Source organism: Abramis brama (assembly GCF_963993115.1).
Source record: "Abramis brama genome assembly, chromosome: 5".
Taxonomy (NCBI): Eukaryota; Metazoa; Chordata; class Actinopteri; order Cypriniformes; family Leuciscidae; genus Abramis; species Abramis brama.
Genome location: NC_139967.1, coordinates 31,459,427 through 31,480,715, shown reverse-complemented (window position 1 = coordinate 31,480,715; position 21,289 = coordinate 31,459,427). Strand labels below are relative to the sequence as shown.

Below are 21,289 nucleotides of genomic sequence, written 5' to 3'. Positions count from 1 at the left end.
ATTTGTATAAAGTTGTGAAGGGCAGTGTTTCTTTTTTCCCCTATTGTCCCTCTCTTCTTTTCTCCTATTCTTTCACCCCTCATTTTTATTTTTTCTTCTTGGGAGCTAATCACACTGTTACGACAAAGACGGGCTCCATTATTGCATCTGTGGCCGAGAAAAAGGAAATGAGAGAGAGACAGGGGCTGGTCGTCGCCTGACACAGGACAATTAATCTTCTCGTAAAGCGTTGTCAGTCGGCTAAAACGGACACAAATGGATGGCCGGCATTAACCGGGGGAGTGTAGGTAGGGATTTTAACAAGCGTTTACGAGAGTCCATTTTCTCGCTAATGAAGAGGGGAATAAGTGACCCGCCACGCCGGCGACGTACACTTAAAGCTCTGTCCTCCTTCATCACCGAGAGATGGACGGAGACAGGAAAAAAGAGATTCCCGGTGTCTCTGTCGGTGAGCGGGACATCTTAGGCCCTCGGCCGGCCAAAGATCGCAGCGCCTGCCCTCGCTCGATGGCCTCTGTGTGGCCTCCCACTCTGCCGCTGCCTGGCCTGCCAATTTAATTAAAGCTCTGCAGAGTCTAGTTGCTGCAGCCAAAGAAGCTGTCCTGCCCTCCAAAGAGCTTGTTTATTTAGAGCTGATGAATGCTTCAGCAAGTAAGCCACTCTGAACTTTTAATGAGCCTTCCCTTACCCAGCCGGCAGGGAATGAAAGCGAGAGGTCTGGTCAGAGGCTCGGCGGAGGGTTGACCTGAAATGGCATTGATTATTGGCCGCACTGAGAGAGAGGCGTCTGTGCGTTCAGATCTGAAAGAGGAAGAGGAGTGTTGAGGATGAAAAAGATGCCTCAAGTGCACGTTGTTAACTCACTTACTGGCTAAGCGTCACAGAGGACGGTGCTACTCTTTGTTGAAGGTGCACACTTAAAGGAATGTTGCGACTCAATGCTGTCTATTACTACAGAAAATGAATGTGACTTGTGTAAAACGAGGGGAAAAAAGGAATCGTAAAGAATGGCGACGTGTACAAATGTGTTAGCATGAGACTGGTGTGATTGAAGTTAAATCCAGTCTTTTAACATTATTCACAGAAGGAAACCCTGAAGGGATGTGGTGAAACAGGATTTAGTAGGCAATGCAAAACAATAAGTTCACCCACCTAGAAAAGTAGTACAACTTTCACATTTCACTGGTTAAGTGCATTGCTGTAAACAGGTTATTCTTGAGTTAGGGTGACTTATGTATTTCCTTGTATGATTTTAAAGAGAAAAAAATGCTGCCTCTTTAAATGACTTTTGCAAGGATTTCCCTATTTTGGGCTTGTCCTGAACCCCTCAACCTTCCCTTTGTGTTAACAACAAGAAACTTCCAGTCTGTAGCACTTCTTCCCAATAACTTTAATCATGTTTTCAACTAATTTATTTATTTTTCAACTCACTTGTTGCTGTCCCCAAAAGTGATAGTCATAACCTTTTAGAGAACAATTGAGCTTTTTCAAAAGAGTTTAATGATGGGGAGTGACTATAAGAATGTTATCATTTTTAATTTTAAGCTTTAGCTTGATATTTTGGAAGACATTCACATAACATCCTATGCTATTGGACAACATCTGTGAGCAAATGTGAGAATAAGTTATATATAACCTGGAATATTAATGTTTGTCTTTATTTACTACATATGCAGTCTAAACATGCAGAGTTTCTGTGGATGTGATTGTGAGGGTATAAGTGTGACTTAAAACTAGCTCCCTCTCGCAAACACTCGCTTCACCTGCACACGTTCGACTCTGGGGAGCTTGTCTCGGTGTGTGCTGAACTTTTTCTCCCCCCATCCACAGCTGAATGTATTTTACATAAGAGTGTATTTTTCCAGTGTCTGTCTCTTGTGATCATGTAGACTGTCTGGCAAGGTGTCATCGAGCCACCCGGGTCTGTGTGCTGCTGTGGCCACATTCAGGGAGGACTCTCTGGGACATTTCATGCTCCTGGTCCCAACGGCAGAAACTGAAGACTGGGGGTTTTGAATTGTTAATGTGTGCACACTTTGGCAGGTACTAGAAATAGAAAGAAAAGAGACAGTTGCTGGTTAGTGCAGGCTGGGTGGGAAGCACAGTTTTTAAGTAGATACGGACTGCTTATTTTTGAATGCTGAAGATGCTACAAAACTATTGCTTCGAAAGCTATGGACTTGTCTTAAGAGTGTTGTTCTGTAGTCAATATGTTTGTTCATAGGTGTGGGTTTTTTATTTATTTATTTTATTTTTAAGTGGCTTTTTTTGTTGTTCAGCAACATTTTCTTGCACAATAATGAGACATTCCATGGTCAGTTTGACGGCTGTACTGAAAGTTTTGATTTTAAATGGATGTTTAAAGGCTGGAATGAAGCATGGGATGGACCAACGTCCATCATTAAACCGCTGCCGCTCGCTGACCTGAGATGTCAGAGCTAGCGAATTCATCCTGCTGGTGTATTTGTTATCGCCGGCTGTATGCACATGTGCGACTCACAAGGGATATAAAGAGACGAAGACGAAGCAAACAAGACGTCAATGTTGCATTGCCCGCCCGCCCACCCTCACCCCTCCCCTCTCTCGGCACCCAAACAGTTTTAATTATATCTTCTCCCGTGTAGTGCGCCTCAGTAACCAAGGAGCTGACATTGATGCATGTGCTGATAAATCCACAAACACTGGAAACGAGATTAACAAAGATTTTGAGGAAAGGGTGACAGCTAATTTTGCGCAGTGGTCCATGTCTCATTCAGGAGTGATGTTTTGATAGAGAACCGGCTGAGAATTCAGCTTTCGTGTGGTGGAGTGGGATTAGATGGTAATATCAGGAGTTGCGTAGCATATGCACTTTTTAAATTGTTTTGCTGATATTTTTCCCCCCGCTAGCTCACGTTCCATGCATCATTTTGCCAGGTAGCCGTTCTTGTCCTTCTGTGTGTTTGTAGCCTACTGATGGAGTAATGAATGTGTGTTGTGTAAGGGAAGAGGGTCTGTGTTAAGGTAGCTGGTTTAAAGATATGTGATGGTTTCTTTTGCGGAATGGTGATCTGCTGCTAGTTTGGTAGACAAATGGACAAATGGGGTAAAATGTCAAACCTAGGACACTTAATTGTGACTAGGCTAATATAAGTAGCAAACTGTACGTGAACATCTGCAGAATAGACCCATAGTCTCCATTGTCCAGTCATACCAGTAGCCTAATAAAAGCTGTTTTATTTAAGATGGAGCAGGTTGCCGCATGAGGGCGGCCATGTTGTTGATCACATGACCAGTAGAGTGCTACTCTTTATCTTTATCTTAGTGTTATAGGACACTTTCACTCGTGGAATAAGTTAATCATGACTGACTGCGTACTACTACAATGTTATTGTTTACTGAGTATTTTTGTAGAGGCTCCTATAACATCTGTGTTTTCATTAAAAGGTTTAAGCATTTCATCCATATTTTCTGATAAATACAGTGCACAATGTGCTGCAAAAATAACCTCAGTGTCCCTCGGTGACTTGTTTTATTCTGTGGAGCACAAAACATTAATTTTTGATGAATATCCTGGCCACTTTTTCCATGTAAAGTGTCATTTGACTTTTGGACCACTTTTATGATACTTTTATGGTGCTTTTGTGTCATTATTTGAAGCTTCAAAGCTTAGTCACCATTTCAGCACAATACCAGCACTATATTCAAAATTTCTACCTGTGTTCAACAGGTGAAATGAAGTCATAATGGTTTGGAAGTACATAATGGTAAGTAAATGGTTCTTTACGCATATGCTAGCCTATGCGTACAGTTGAACGTGTAGCCTTTCAAAGTATACTCAATTTAATAGCATGTGAGAACGCAGGCAGTCGACACATTAAGTGTAATCTTTGTCCAGTGTCTGTGCTATTTTTCTCCAGAAGTTATGACCGATCTTATAATTCCAGCTATCTTATAATAAAAAACCCAAGCAAGAGCTTGTCAGTGCAGGCGTCTGTTGTCTCTGATATTTTGTTGTTGTTCCTTCTCTTTAGTTTCGTCTTATAAAGTGAAACAATGGGCCCGGGCCAACAACTGATTAGTGCAAAACAAATTCAATGTGCAAATGCTACAAGTACGATAACAAGAATCAGTGGCGCGCGTACAGTATGCGTATAGTATTCTGGTGTCGGAATTTGTGCCAATTAGTCCCTCATGTACGTGTATACTTTGAGCTTAAATGTCTTTCTTTTTTTTCCCGTAAAGTATGCTATTAAGTACTACTTTGTTTCCCAGTAAAGCTTAGCAATGAGAAAATGGAGATGTTTGGGTAATTACATATTTAGCTGCACACAAGACACTTTGATGAGGGTCTGATTTAGGCCTGATGTACCTTTTATTAAAGACCCTGTATTTTATTCATATAATACACATTTTCATTCTGAAATCTACTCAGTCATCACCGCAAAATGTCATCTTTATGTTCTCTTACATCTTTTCCCCCTCTTTGTTGGTGCTATCATGAGCACTCATCTTATCTGCAGCAGTAGGGTTTGTATATTGAACAAGACTGACCTCTGTGTTTTTGAACCTGCTAACTGCCTTTAGAGGCTTGATCTGCTGTCTGGAGAGAAAGGTATCGCTTCACTTTATCCTTTCTCTCAGAAGACCAGAGACAAGCAGATAACAATCATATCTGCCACTACTGATTCCTCACGTCTCTGTCAGCCGCGTGTGTGTGTGTGATGGGGGGCTTCTGAGACCGCTGGCAATCCTCCACTCTCCACCCTATTTTGTGTCTATATGGCAGAAACATCTTGTAGTTTTCTTTTTTCTTTCTCAATTTTTTTTTTTGCTCAGTCGTTTCTTTTTTCTCTCTCTCTCTCTGTCTCTCTCTCCCCGCAGCCTTCTCTTTCAGAATCAGTTCCCCATCTTCATTTGCAGGCAGCTGACAGCTTCTTTCACTTTTCTTTGTCATTTTCCCCTTTCTTCTCCCTCTTTTTTCACTTCTTTTCTCACCCCTCGTCCTTCTCCATCTGCTTAGCTTTTGTTTGCTCCAGCCTTCTCTCATCCCAACTTGATAATGAGGAATGTGGTGTGACCCTGACCTCCATTGGTCTGGCGATGACCTTCGACCTCCACATGTTCGCCTTCGTCTTCTTTTGACAGCTTGATTAATTACCCAGTGTTATGATTTATGCGTAAGCAATATGTAAAAAAAAAAAAAAAAAAAAAAAAAGGTGAAGTTCAAAGAGTTTTTTTAGGGTTTTTAATATTATTTTTTTTATGCCTTTGTGCCCTTTCTGCATAGTTATGCAGACAGTTGTGAAGTGTATATGTATCTCTATTATACAAAGTTTGTTTCAGACGCTCTGTTCCAAAACCCATTGAGCTGTGTTTTTTTCTAAGGTAGTGTCCTATCTATTATGAAACCTAATAAGTGACTGGATTGGAATGCACTTCTTAGGCAACAATGCCTAACACATGGTAGTCTTAAATTAAATTTTTACAATTTTATGGGCAGTTTTCATGGTCAGTTTTCTAATAGACATAAAAATACATAAACACATTTTCTACCGTTCAAAAGTTTGTTTGTTTTTTCTTTCTTTTTTTAAATATACTTTTTTTTTCAGCAAGGTTGAAAAAAAATATAATAAAAAATATCATGTTTTGACTTCACATTTCACATTGGTCAAAAGTGACAGTGAAGGCGTTTGTAATGTTACAAAAGTTTTTAATTCCGAGTAAATGCTGTTTTGGCTTTTTCATAGAATCTTGGAGAAAAAAAAGTGTCATGGTTTCCAAAAAAATATTAAGTTGCACAACAGTTTTCAACATTGATTATAATAAGAAAATGTTTCTTGAGCATCAAATCAGCATAGTAGAGTGATTTCTGAAGGATCATGACACTGAAGACTGAATAATGATGCTGAAAATTCAGCTTTGTCATCACAGGAATAAATTACATTTTATAATAAATTAAAATAGAAAAAAGTTAATAATAATAACAACAACAATATTCACAATATTACAGTGATTTTTTTTATTTATTTTTATTATTATTTTTAAATCAAATAAATGCTGTCTTGGTGAAAATAGGAGGTTTCTTTTACAAACATTAAAAATCTTACAGACCCCAAACTTTTGTACATGTTGGGTAAAATAATAAAAGTTATAATACTTCAATAACAATACGTCAATATTTGTATTGCTATTATCCACTTTTGATTGAATTGTAAGTACTTTCTCTTCATCCATTGTCTTGGGAGTATATATATAGTTGTTTTTTTTTATGCAAAACATTCCGAGATGTCCTTTATTGCGAATGATAAGGATACCGCCTAAAAATTGACTTAGAATTTAGGATGTAGCATCATTTCTGCTACCTTTTGGTACAGCTTTTGTGCAGGAGCATCTCTGTTGCTTTAAAAGGCAGCCTCTGTAGGCGGCTCACTAGCTTGTGGAACAGAGCAGATATGTTTCCTTTCAATGATAATACATAGATATGGTAATCCTCCTCGTTTGTAGGTGAAATCGTTCAACATGGGAAGCAATATTTCACTGTAATATATTCTCATTTAATCCAATGATCAGTGTCACCTTGGAGACCACCAGTACGTCTTTTTAGCTCTCCTTCTCCAGGGCCACAATAACAAAGTAAAGGTCAAGGGATTCCACTTTAACCCTTGACCCTAGGGGGTGGCCACAGTCAGTGGTGGTCAGTAAGATTAATATCCTGTAGGACACTCATTATTCATACTCAGCCAGAGATAGATTACACAGGAATATGAAGTTTGAGAACGCTGCTCCGCTCAAGAGGCCTTTAGCCTCTGGTCAGTTGCTAAATGTCTGGCTTAGCGCTAATGCTCTTTTTATGGCCTTGATGTGGCCTGCAGTGTTAGACATTGTTTAAATCAGCATAGACTTAAGTTAAGTTAGTTTGGTCCAGTGGAGTTTGATTATGAGCATGTGTATTCTGAATGTAAACAGCCCAGTGTCTCCAAAGATCTTGATAATGCACCCATAGAACTCTTATTTGAACACACATCATGCTCACAGTTTTATTATACTTAAATTTTTTATTTTTTTTGCTTTGATTATTTCGTTTTTTTCTCTCTGTATTTTCATTAAAAAGGCTGAACTTAGCCTGAACAAGTGTCTTCATACAAGACAATAGCCATCATAGCTTTTATGCTGTGTGACCTTTAATATATACATGTTTAATAGCGCTCACACATCTGTGCGTAAGGTTGCAGCCTTGTAATAAACCACTAATCACATACAGTGCCGTTAACCTGTCAAAGCAATCGCCCTTTCCTTCTCACCCCCTACGGAAGAGTCACTGCTACACATTTGTATGGACTTCCCTACTGTTTCCTTCATTTTCAACATATGGTAATTTATATATGGAACAGTTAGAGATATCATGGGGCAGCTATCATTTAGTGATCTATACCACCCATCTTCCTCTTTAAAAATGCACGTGCATGCAGGGAGGAAACAATATAGAAATATAAATCATGAACCTAAAGGCATGCCCACTGTATCGCTAAATTATTCATTCCTCCGCCCCCACATCTTGAGCACACCTCAGGACCTCAGTATTGCCACTCCGGCTATCAATACCTGCTGTACATCTGGAACGGGAGATGATGGATTATTATTTGTTTCATTGACTTTTATTTATTGGCAATTATTTTATAATTTCATAAATACGTTAACAATATTTTTTCATAGTAAATATGACGTATGACCATTTGACTTTCATAATGTTGCATATGTACAAGTCAAAGTATAGAATTTATTTAAAGTTGGCATGAAACTGATCTGAATGCCAGTTAATCTCTCCCTCCGTCGAGACATATGTCATGAAGAGAGCAAAAGTTGTTTCTGTCGTATGTGTGTATGTATATGTATTTATATATATATATAAATCTATATATGTAGTGCTGGGCAGCGATTAATCACATCCAAAATAAATGTTTGTGTTTACATATATGTGTGCACTGTGTATAATTATTTTGTACATGTATAAATACACACACATGCATGTATATATTTAATAAAAATGTGTTATTTATATATAAAATATTTATATATAATATAAATTATGTATAAATATATTTACAGTATTTACAATATTTACAGTACGCAAATATTTCTTAAATATATACGTGCATATGTGTGTATTTATATATACAAAATTATATATATAAATATTTTATATATATATATATATATATATATATATATATATATATATATATATATATATATATATATATATATATATATATATAAATAAATATTTTATATATATATATATATAAATATTTTATATATGTTAAATGTATATTTTAAATAATCAATGAATCATTCACAAGACCAAGAATCCAGTAAGAAAATGGGATCCATTGTGTTTTCATTCTGACTTGGAATTGTTCTATAGTAAGTGACTGTGCACATATTAAAGTAAACATGAATTGTGTGTTTAATAAACATAACTATACCCTGTTTGTATGGTTCATCCCTTAATTCTTTAGCAGATCAATACAGTCAAAGGTTGTGTATTTGTATCTCAATAGTTGGTATATTTAGTTTGTCTGTTTGTAGGTCAGCATTGTTTCTGTAAGAAGTAAACGGTGTTTCCCTTCTGCCACAGTCACTTCCTTCTGAGCGATTGACACGTTGCCCTCCTGTAAAAAGTTGACAAATGATTTCTGTAACATTTACTTACACAATCGATAGCTCTGACAAATTCCACCTGCACCATGATTAATGCTGCACCACCCCTGCTTGCCATCTTTCTCTCTCTCTCTCTCCTCTCACAGTTTCGTTTAGTCTCTCTCTCTTCCCCTCTTTCTTTCCCTGTCTCTCTTGCCCTCAAGGGGTTGCACAGCTCACTGAAAGCAGATGTGTGTGTTTATATATGTGTGTGCGGGTGTGTGCGTGTGTCTTCGATCATGAGCGAGGTTTCCCAACATCTCTTTGATAAAGCCAAAGCCCCGAGCTGTAACTACAGTGTTGTAAACAGCGGGACAGCTTAATCACAGCCATGCGTCTCAGTCAGCTGTGCCGCTCAAAGCCTGGCTTATGTCTTTCCTCTTCCCCACTTCCACATGCAGTAATTTACTGTATGGATTTTAAAATCTCCAAAGATCTTATGCTTCACCGTCATTTAATGGACATTTATGAGGCCCTGAAAGTCCATCCAAAGAATGTAACACATGTAGATGCAAGTCTTTCCATATATTTCCTGTTGTGTATGGGAGGGAGGTATGAGTATATATATTAGGGATTTCACGATACCAAAAATCTAGTAGTCAGTACTGATATCACCAAAAGTACACGATATTCAATACCAAAGTCGATACCACAGAAAAAAATAAAATAATAATAATTGAAGGGGGAGGGCATTTTTATACATATTTTTTTGGTAACACTTTATTTTGATGGTCCCTTTTGAACGTGCTGTTGACTATAAGTAACTTTGCAACTATATGTCAACTAACTTTCATTCGAGTATTAGTAGACTGTCTGCTTAATATCTGATAACTCTTTATTGTGATGGTCCTCCAACAGACATTCTACTGACTATAAGTAATTTTGCAACTACATGTCAACTTATTCTAACCCTACCAGTCTACTAATACTTAACTAACACTCTAATGAGAGGTAGTAGACATGTAGGTGCAGCGTTACTTATAGTCAACAGAACGTGTTAAAGGGACCATCAAAATAAAGTGAAACCATTTTTTTTTTAAAGAAATTACGATTATCACCAAAATGTTTGCTCACTCATGTATTTGTGTTTTTATAATTTGTTGCATTAGTCAGTGATAAAACAAGAATTAATAAACACATTAGAAGCAGTAGCATACATAAATACAATAGAATAAAGTGCTTTATATTTTTTCAGGTAAGTCTATAGTATTCAAGTAAAAATACCACATAAATTGTATAATCAAATATAAAATAACTCTGCATAGTCATAACTGTACAAGTTAAATATAGATTAATCCTTATTAAAGCTTTTCTTTTGTTTTTTGATTATCATTAATAATACAGACACCAATAGTAGACAGTAGGTTTTAAAGGCTGCTGTCACTAAGACCGAATCAATGGAGACAATATGCTGTTACACATGCTGTTCACATTCAAATAACCGGCGCCAATATTCGCCAAGATGGGCATTTTGAGACAACTGTTTGTGTATTTGAACGTTTATGTGTAATAAGCTGCGGAAATCTGACACTCAAGAGAGGCGACTGTGAGAAGACGTGGTACCGCTAAGTTTTTTTTTGTTTGTTTTTTACACAAACAACATACACATCTCTGCTACAAATGAACACTTAAAGTTTTTTTTCTAGGACCATTTTCGTACAGTTGCACTGAAAGTGACAGAAGTGCAAATGTTACAACTTACCCCATATGCGGGGTTAATTGTAACAGACAGAGGGGTTAGTTGTAACACTTGTGTGTAACGCACATAATTCAGTACTATTTTATCTGTATAGTTTGATATTGTTTGTACATCTGTATAGATAGATATCCATACATCCATCCCTCATCCAATCATCCTTCTATTATGGATCAATATCATGGATAGAGATATGAAAGGGCTGCATAGTTTTGCAATAAAAAAATAAAATAAAATAAAAAATAAATAAAATCACCAAATATTGTAATTGCTTTTGAATTATATTTGTGTGTGGCAGCTGCATGCAAAATTATTATTATTAATAATAACAGTAATAATAATAAAAACGAGCTCAAAATCACATTTTAAATGGATTATTGCATGAAAAACAGGCTTTTTAATAAATAAAGTGATCAATGCATAGTTAACACATGTGGAAAAAAAAAATCATACTTTGACATTTAAATTCCAACATTGTTTGTGAAAGTCGAACAAAGTTAAATGTGGCAAAATAAATATATAAATAAATACTCAAACCTGTGTAAAAAATATTTTAAGCCTAGCTAGGGCTGGGCGATATGGCCAAAAAATCATATCTGTATTTTTTGGTTAAATGGCGATTTTTCTATTTGGATAAATATATATAAATATCATAAAATACTTGTACGTTTACAATTCCAAATATGGCACATTTATTGTCTCCAACAACAAATATTTTAGCAATATGTATATTTTAGTCAGAATTATTGCGCTACTATTCTATTGTGCTCCGTCTTTTTGGCGCGCATGCGCGCGGCGGCGCTCATTCACGGAAGCTTGAATTTTAGCGGAGATTCACCTACAGAAGGCTCGTCCTCTCCTGACAGTGAAATGGACATATTTGTTTGACTCTCTAACGTTTATAGATGGAGAATATACCTGTGAAATGTAAGTTAAGCACTGAGGAAAGCACCACATCTCAAACGCATTCAACAGCGCAAGTAGCCTATTTATCTGTCAGTCAGCAACAGTAGCCTAGCCTTTCTGTCAGAGCATCTGACTGGGCAAGCTGCTTTAAACTTGTTAACTATCTTACCAGTTATTTTGAAGCCCTTAATATAACGTTAAGCTTGTGTCATGTATAGGACAAATTGTACTTTCACTGCAGCAGCTCACACTGCGTCCTCGGCTATTTTTCAGATGTGCTCGTATCAAACTACTGTATCGATATAAACGGTATTGCCTCATTCCATATGTTTAAAAAAATATCGATATATCGTACAACTCGATATACCGCCCAGCCCTACTAGCTAACAGTTGCTAGGAGTTGCTGATATGTTTCAAAACGGTGCTATGTTTTAGCCAACAAGACAGTGATTAAAGTAATATAAAGTTAGATTTGGTGACTTACACACCCAACTCAGAAAACGAAAAAATTTACTTGCATGGTGTCAAAACACTCTGTCCAGTATCTTCACGAAATCTTATCAAAACTTTCCACAAATCAACGGGCTTCTGGCAGCGAGACAAAACACAACCTGCTTGATCCCCTGACTAATTATGTAAAAAGTCCGTGTTACATTTAACCCCGCGTTAGGTTGTGCCCTGCCCCAGTGCATGCCCCAGTGCATAAATGTTTGGTACCATCAGTACTTACGCTACTAGTGTAGAAAAACAAGAAGCCTACTTCTTGTTATATATATATATATATATATATATATATATATATAGGCCTATAGATATACTGAATAAATACTATACATGAATATCCATTTTTCATGCAATGGAGTGATGCTTAAATGCACGGTTGATTTTACTTTTAACTGATCATTTATTTTGACAAAAAAAATGCATCCTCAATTATAAATGATATATTTCAGATACTTAACTCTTTCGCTATACCTCATAATAACAAGTTCTTCGTCATCCTAACCTGTTTGGGGTGCGTCCCATTTTGTATTCAAATAATGTTAAGCATGTCTGTGCTGTGCAAATATATACCGCTATATAAACAGTATAGCAAAAACTCTTCCCGCTGACAGCATACAATATATACCATCTTACTGCCTAGCCCTGGTGCTGTGTGTGTGTGTCGTCTCGTCCAATCAGGGCTGGTTATATTTGTATAGAGGAGCAGAAGGAACTATGGGGGGAGAAAGCAGTCTTAATCTCACGGAGAGAAAAAAAGAGAGAGGAGGTTTGTGTGTGGTATCTTGGAGAAAAGGATAATGGCCTCTTGCACGGTAGAAAAGAAGCCCATGTAGCGCCACTGACAGACAAGGTCACCCAGAACTGTGGGGCGGGGAGTAGAGGTGGCCTTGAAAGGCAGGCCTCAATCTCAGCCTCGCAGGGCTCAGGTTTATAATACTGTATCCTAGATTTACATTCACCTAGAGGGGGCACACCATAACCGACCTGTAATGAAAGACTGTAATACGGGCCCGCTCTAGTGCCGCTCACCGATTCTCTCACAGCATGGGAGAGAGAGAAAGCGGCACGCTGTTGCCGGTCAGTCGGTTTGTCTTGCATGTTGGTGCGTTTCTGTATTCGTAAGGGTTATGCAAATGTTATTATTGTTATTACATTTGCTCGATATGCTTAAGGGTGTAATTTTTTAGTTTTTATAATCAAATCTTTTTTCTTTTTTTTCAATTCCCATCTCCGTTTGAGTTTTTTTTGTGTGTTTGTAAATATGTGCCAGCCCTCCTCAGATCATCTGTTCCCTCCACCAATCATCATGCGGCGTCCTTGATCCCTCTTCCTCTCCGATTGGCTGTACTCCTCAGCCGTGGGCATTTCCATAGATGGCAGCCAATCAGAGGACAGGACGCGCAGACACAGGGGGCCAGGCCAAGGCCGCGCTGTAATGGAGAGTCTGTCCGTCGGTTTTAACACCGAGAGCTCACCTCCTCCCGCTTTTATCGCACACGCACACATTTTTACCACGTTAACATGCTCTCGTTGTAGAATGTACTGTAAATACGTGTTGTTCTGCCAAGCATTCGTCGACTCTTGTGCAAATGGATACATATAGTGCATAACTCCTTCACATGCCGTTTTTATCTCACAGACACACACACACAAACACGTTCACTCCTAACTGCTATCAAGCGTGCTTTGTATCCGTCAAGTGTTGTTCTCACCGCCGAGCCCAAAGCAATACACGCTTTAGTTCATCAGAGACCGAAAAGAGACAAAAAAAAATAAAAATAGAGACACTCTCACTTCAAAGACAAACAAAGGGCCACAAATAGATAAAACACCGGGCTGTCCGTCAGAGGTGCAGGGTTATTAGCGACATCTCATTTCAGCCATTCGGACTGAAAATAGAGTTTATTTGAGATGGGGTGATTCGGGGGACGCAGCATTATTGCTGTACTTATCAATTACGCCCCTAACCGGATCAAACCGAACAGTCCGATTTGTGTTTGTATCAGTAAATGTGCAAATACGCTGTGGCATGAATGTTTTCATGGTGATGGATCCTTTGTACCGTTTGTTTGGCAGCGTAGAAACGCTCTCAGTTCTTTAATCTCGAGCTCTATGCATTCCCTCACCCCATCTTAAATCAGCTTCTTAAAAGGTGAGCTGTTCTGTCGTATAATTAAAACAACACTGACACAAAACCCCCCAAAAAACTGGAGAATTTTCCAGAATGTCACAGCGTTGTCAGTCACAGCTCGGAGAGATCAAGTCATTGTTGTGTTATGTGCAAGAAGTCGGCTGGTCTGAGACAGCCGGACAAAAGAGCACTAAAGAGGCAGTCCAGCGGCGGGTTATGAGGGTCTGAGCCCCAGTGAGGGGCTGTGGTGACCTGCGCTGACCGCTGGCCCAGGGGCCAGACCCCGTCGCCACTCGCCCCTCGAGGAGGTGCTTGCCAGGGCAGGAGGGCATGGGAAGAGTCCGGGATACGGCAAATGCGTCACAACAGAGAAAGGGAGGCTCTAGAGTCTTTCAGATATAACAGAACGCGCAATATTACAAAGTTTGAATACTAAACAAAAGAAAAGCATCTATTAGAGCCATAAGACTATAATTTATCATCGAGTTGTACTAATGTTATTAGTATGTAATTATAATTATTGCTGTTGATTATTTTGTATCATTTATTTCTATATTGTTAAATGTTGAATGATTATATATTCCACTTGTTTATATTATTATTATTTATAGTAGAAGTAGTTTTCTCTTCACTTTCCTTTATAATGAATTTAGCTAGAAATGCGTTCAGACTCCATTTAAACTTTTTTAAAAAAAAGATAATTTAATCTCTTTTTAAAGCACTACCAAATAACTTTGGTAACACTTCTACAATAAGGTTCAATAATGTATTAACTAACATGAACTAACAACGAGCAATACATTTGTCACAGTATTTATTAATCTTTGTTAACGTTAGTTAATCCAAATCCAGCTGTTCTTTGTTTGTTCATGTTAGTTCACAGTGCATTAACTAATGTTAACAAATACAACCTTTGATTTTAATAACGTATTAGTAAATGTTGAAATTAATATTAACTAAGATTAATAAATGCTGAAGTTTTGTTCATTATTAGTTCATGTTAACTAATAAACCTTATTGTAAAGTGTTACTATAACTTTTATTACTGTTGTTGTTGGATCTTTTTTTTTTTGTAATTTCTCCTGTGTTCATTTTAGACAATGTTGGTGTAAATGAACACTTTATATATTCCATAATAAGGGTGAAGAATGCTGAAATCAACCGAAGTTCAAAGCTAAACTCAGTCTAGTTATGCAAACTATTATATCACATTTGCTTTAAGGACATTATTATTTCAAAAGAAAAGATAAGAATGGACAACAGGGAGTTTGTTTGTCTTATCAAGGCGCTCTGTCTCTTTCTCGGTCATTTATCTAACCTGCCACCAGTGGGCAGTGGCACCGAGCTCCACTCAGCCTCCCTCACCACAACACCACACACTAAGAGCCAGACGTCACTTAGATGACACCAGCCTGCCAGACAGAAACAAATAACTACAAATTTTAACCCCACGTCTGGTCAGTTCAGACTAACTCTGATAAACGCCACCTCTACTCTTACACACCGCAGGCTGTCGGACTGGATTTGTACAAAAAAGACATTTATTAAATGAGAAACTGAATCAGAGTTCAGCAGAAATGAATTACGTTGGCTGTAGTGTTATAATTTAATGATCACATGGATTTCGTGTCGAACTTTTAATATGCATGCATTTTAATTCGTAACTGTAAATTAAATGATGTTTTTAAAATGTATTTAAAAGTGTAAATGAGCACATAATAATCTTATATTAGTGTTTTTAGTTCAGTTATTAGTTGTATTAGTAAAATGCTGGCGTGAGCTCGTTTGTATTGATTAGATGTGAAAATGCTTGCTTTGCAGTCCATCATGTGAAATAATTATAATTGTTTGCTATTGACAGAAGCTTAATTTTTAATTAGCTGTTTTGAAAATCACACCTTTGTTTCTTGGTTGATGCAAATAGTTTAAAGATTATGTCGGTGGGGAAAAAAAAAAATTAGCTTGTCATATTATGAAGATTTCTTTTTTCTTTTCATATAAAATTGTGTTGATTAGGTGCCTTTTAATATGTTTGTTTTATGATTAAATGGAGTAATGTGTAAAGCAAAAATTATTTACATTTAAGCACAAGTTTAGTTTTTAGATAAGATAATTATACTTAATATAGAATAGATAATATTTTGCGAACATTATTTATTTACTTATTTTATTATTATTGTTACTTATTTATTTATTGAGTTATTTGTAATTCTTTGAGTTGTTGAAACATTTGTTTCTCTTATTGTCAAAGAAGTTGTATTCGTAAGCACTGTTCCTATTTTTTCAGCGTATGCAGGGGATCCGAATTCACTTTGAGCCGTCCGGGAGAAACTTTGATTTGGTGATTTCTCTTCTGCGGGAGTTTGGCTGTGTGTATTGTGCATTTATTTAGAGCGATGCAATAGAACAAGCGACAGACTATTTCATATCTGCCTGCCACTGAGACACTGATACCATTGAGTATTAAAGTCTTTAAATGTGTTTATTTGTTACTTTTATGCATTTTGTTTATGCTTGTGTTTTTGGTTTATGTGAAGTATTAAAAAAAGTAATTTCACTGTAGGTTTTAATGTCGATTTTACAATGTTTCATTTTTAATGGATTTAAATTATACATGCATCTAAAAGATTATGATTTAGCTTGTTATAATATGTGCAGTTAAAATATAACAGAACTCATAATTTTAGTCTGTATATTCCACAATCAATTAGGAAAGCTGGATTTATTTCTCTAAATGCAACTCAGTAGCAGTATTCCTTTTTTATGCTGAATGTCAGTACACTAACTGAAGCTGAAGCTGAATTTGAGCTCACATGAACGTGACACTGACCTCCGTTCGCATCGAGAGCCGCTCTAATCCCTCTCCCAATAGTTCACTCCTCTACTGCATGCCACACAATGCCGTGACTCACAGCGCTGGCATACATGCCTCTCCCCGGACACCTTGCTTTATTATGAAGGGCTGGTTTGTTTTGGCAACTCGAGTACAATCAGAAAGAGCACTGGAGCCTGTTTATTTGTTTATTCATTTGTATGTGTTTTGTCTCTCAGGAGGGCTACGGGGTGATTGTGCTGAACCCCAACGAGAACTCTCTGGAGGTGGAGAAGGTTCCGGATCCAGCCAAGAAACCGTCCCCGGATGCCTCCGATGAGCCTGCTGAAAAGAGAGAGAGGAAGGAAGAGCGGGAGAGCAAGAAAAAGAAGGACTTTTATGAGAAGTATCGCAACCCACAGAAGGAAAGAGAGACGGAGCACATCCCGATACGAGTGAGTGGCCGAGGGAGGATGATGAGTACAGAGAGAGGGAAAGGAAGATGGGGTGAAATAGAGGGTGAGAGGGGGTTTTAGGCAGCTGAGTGAGTGGGCCACACATGTGCGGTCAGGAGGCTGTGGAGGATTTGGAAACCATCCAGATTTTTCATCTCTCTTTCTCTGTTTTTAAAAGCCCAGCGAAATCGCTTGATGAGCACCGTTTTATCCCTTGATGTAATTCCTAACAATGTGCTTGTCCTTTTTTATTTATTTAGTTACATCACAGTCATGAACCACTAGGGGGAGGGCATTCTCATTCTAGAGAGCATCTGATTGGACTAAAATCAGTGTAGTGCAGGATGAGTCATCAATCAATCCAATCCAACTTTATTTATAAAGCACATAATAAAACAACATAGTTGACCACAGTGCTGTACAATGAAATAAAAACAAAAAAGCGTGAAAATTACAAAAGTAACAACCACGAGAAAACATCAACACACATCGTTCAAGACTAACTCATTCGGGTAGCTACAATCAGCTACCTTCATCAATATATTTGCTCAATTTCCCCAGAAGAGATTTTTTTTTTTTTTTTAAATGTGAATATCTGCTAGAAGTGAATTTTGTCCAAGTTTAAAGTCACAAATGAAACTGAGGAATGATAGATCTTTTCTTCCATACTGTGACGCACATCCAGGTGTAACGGATTAAGAGAAAAATTGTTGGATGGTTTATTGGATTGTGAGCCGTTTCCCTTATAAAAAAAAAAAAAAAAGAGAGACAGGGGTTTAAGAGAACTAAATGATTGGAAAAGACTGCCATAGATCAACAGAATCAAGTCTCTTGCTTTTAACGGAACATTGAGTTATAATATTTTAGTTTAATAATTGCAAGGTAAAAAAAAGAAAGAAAAAAGCATGTTTTATGAATCGTTCACAATGAGATCAATAACGTGCATTTAGAAAATATTCATTTCATGCCTACTTTGGGTACTCTAGCATACATGCTAACAGACATGGAAATCTCCACAAATATCCGAGTTTAATTCCATGGCATCTTGGGTCGAACTGTTAGTATGCAGAGAAGAGATATACACAACAAGTATACATGCACACCCCAAATCAAATCAAAGAAATAAATCATTTCTAATGCAAAACCATGAGGCAACCAGATGAAAGAAGGAAGCATCAATTGGAAAAATTGTCTCCCGAAAGTTAGCGCTTTGTTTTATCACCATTTGACGGCCACGTCACATATCGTCACACTCCTTGTGCTGTCATTTACTGTCGTTGACTCAGTAGCGGTGTGTGAGCTGTCAACACACTTCTGAGGCTACCTTCACACACACACACACACACATGGCACGTTGAGGTATAATTATCTGCACTATTAGCATGAAGTCAACTTTAAAACTGTCGTACCTCTCACTTTCCCTCTCTTTGTAAACAAATTATCTTAATTACTCTTTTTATTGCCATAAACTAACTCTGACAACTGTCATTCCTTAATAAATTCAAACTGAGGACAGAATTCTGTGGTGTTGCCCAGATGAAGTTGTTTTTTAACACACATTCACAGTCAGTAAGAGAAAAAATAAAAATCTATGAAATAGCCATCAGTGAGTGTGAATCTGAGATTTCAACACCTCGTCCATTTCTGAGGCGTTTCATCAGTGTTAGTGTGGTGAATAGAGGAAGTTGTTCTCCAGACTGCTGTGTATAATGGAAAAACTCACTGTCAATATCTATGAGAGCTGACATCTTCATGCGCACATGCAGCAATGTGTGTTTATGAGTAAATGATAGAGAAAAAGTGTGTGTACGTATCCAAGAGGAGCTACATTACCCTGAAGAGGAGAAAGGGAAGAACCCATAGCAATGTCTTAATAAATATTTCAGCTGGGATCGTTTGGGATTCATATGATGAGAAGACTTAGCATCTCTCTCTCTCCTCCTGAAGTCTAGTCTAGCAGTATGAGATAAAGTCCAGGTCTGCTAGATGGCCTTGCAGTGTTCTGAACTCTGACGTCTGCCCGCTTTCCACTCGGCCACATTATGCAGTTCCAAACCAGAGCGAGCTGCTCCAGCACAAGGACATGTGCTGATGACTGTGTGTCTCTGACTTATATTTGTGCTTGTGAATTCCTGTAGGGAACATCGAAGTACGGTTGCCAAGTGGAAATGCACGCAAGTTGGAAAAGCCGTTTTGTTTTGAACCACTGCAGGAAAATATTAAAAGGGCTCTATTGAGATGATTTCAGGCTTTCGTTTGTGTGTGTTGTTGGCTTGTTTAGTTTTTATATAACTCATATCCTGCAGCACATTGTCAGTGGCTGAAATGTAATGATTCAGCGCTTTGATTTAATTTTCTTTGTATACTTTGAGATTGTGTATGTTTGTTAAGGGTTTATGTGTGTAGTACTTAAGTGATTATAGTTGCATAAAAACATTGATTCTTTGGAAAGACTTCCATTACAGTGGAAATACTTTCATAACATTTAAAAACATTATTAGAGTTGCTTGTTAAGGCAAGTATTGCTATTACTGCTGCTAATAATCTGTATTTTTTGAATGTTTTTCAAATTAAACATAGGTAGACCCAAGACCTTTCTAGGCACAATAATAAAAGCTCAGTGGTGGGATATTTTCACATGGGCTAGTAACAAAACAAGCCAAGACACTCAGAATACATCAGCAACCACATAGCAATTCTTCAGAAAATATATAAACTATAATGAATATAACATGTAACATAACATAACATAATATAATTATGCTTAACATATTATTTGTTAATGTAAATTAATTTATCTAGAAATGTAATGATAGTTTGTAATGATAGTTGTTTTCCAAAATACTTATGTTGTTTCTTAGTGACTTGAAACAATATTGTATGTACATCAACACAAACTGACATTACAAGCTTTTAATATGTTTTTTTTATTATTTTTTTTACAAATTTTAAAATAAGCTCCCATTAGTTAACATTAGTTAAAGGGATACTTCACCGATCAGCATTAAGCTTTGAATTAGTAGAAACCTCTGGCCAAAAAAGCCTCCGCTGACGCAAAAATCGTAATTTTGCGTCATCGGAGGCTTTTTTGGCCAGAGGCTAGAGACTACAGCCAGTAGTAGAGTTAGTTCTGCATGTTTTCAACCCGCCCATAGGGGGTGGGATCTCACGATAAAACGGCGTCTTTTCAGTTTTGAGTCAACTAGTAACCTAGTTGTATAATTTATTCCGATAGTGTCCTCTGTAATTGGTAGGCGTGGCTTGGGAGTGGCCTCGTAGGGCAGCGAAGAAAGTGCATTCTGGGAGTTGTTGTCTTTCATCCACATGAGCCAAAAATACATTTTCTGGCTTTTCTCAGTCTAGAAGGCACCAACTTCTAAAATAATTTCACATTTCTACTACATAAATGAATTTAAATTTAAATACACATTCATCTTAACAGCGGTGAAATATCAATTTAATGTATTAACTAACAATGATCCATCCATCCATCCATCCATCCATCCATCCATCCATCCATCCATCCATCCATCCATCCATCCATCCATCCATCCATCCATCCATCCATCCATCCATCCATCCATCCATCCATCCATCCATCCATCCATCCATCCATCCATCCATCCATCCGTTTAATAAAATGTTTCTAATTTTAATAAATAAAACTGTTCATTGTCATGTTAACTCAGGTCCATTAGGTAATATTAACAGATTAACAACTTAATAATAACGTATAAGTAAATGTTGAAATTAACATTTTACTAAGATTAATAAATGCTTTAGAATTATTTCTCATTGTTAATTCATGTTAACTGACATAGTTTACTAATGTTTCCAAATGGAACCTTATTTTAAAGTGTTACCCTATTTTTTTTATACCTTATCTCCTCTAATCACAAAAAATAACTAGATTATTTAAATTATTTTAAAAATAAGCCTTAATGTTTGCTTAAGTACCTCCTTACTGTTCTTTTTTTCCCCATTGGATTTCTTTCAGTAAGATACCGTTTTCAAAAAAACTGACGTAAGCGTCATACACCCACATTTACATATTTGATAACTAGCACTGAAGCCCTCCATGAGTACACACAGTATTAGTACAC

At 37.2% G+C, this 21,289-nt stretch overlaps 1 protein-coding gene across 2 annotated transcripts in view; it reads left to right on the top strand.

The window, feature by feature from the left end:
- arb2a (ARB2 cotranscriptional regulator A) overlaps nt 1-21,289 on the top strand; it is a 186,533-nt gene that overhangs the window by 60,197 nt on the left and 105,047 nt on the right. For both annotated transcript variants that reach the window (XM_084114778.1, XM_084114777.1), the window contains exon 7: nt 16,971-17,186. In XM_084114778.1, coding sequence (XP_083970904.1) covers nt 16,971-17,186 — 216 coding nt within the window. The remainder of the gene's footprint in view (nt 1-16,970; nt 17,187-21,289) is intronic.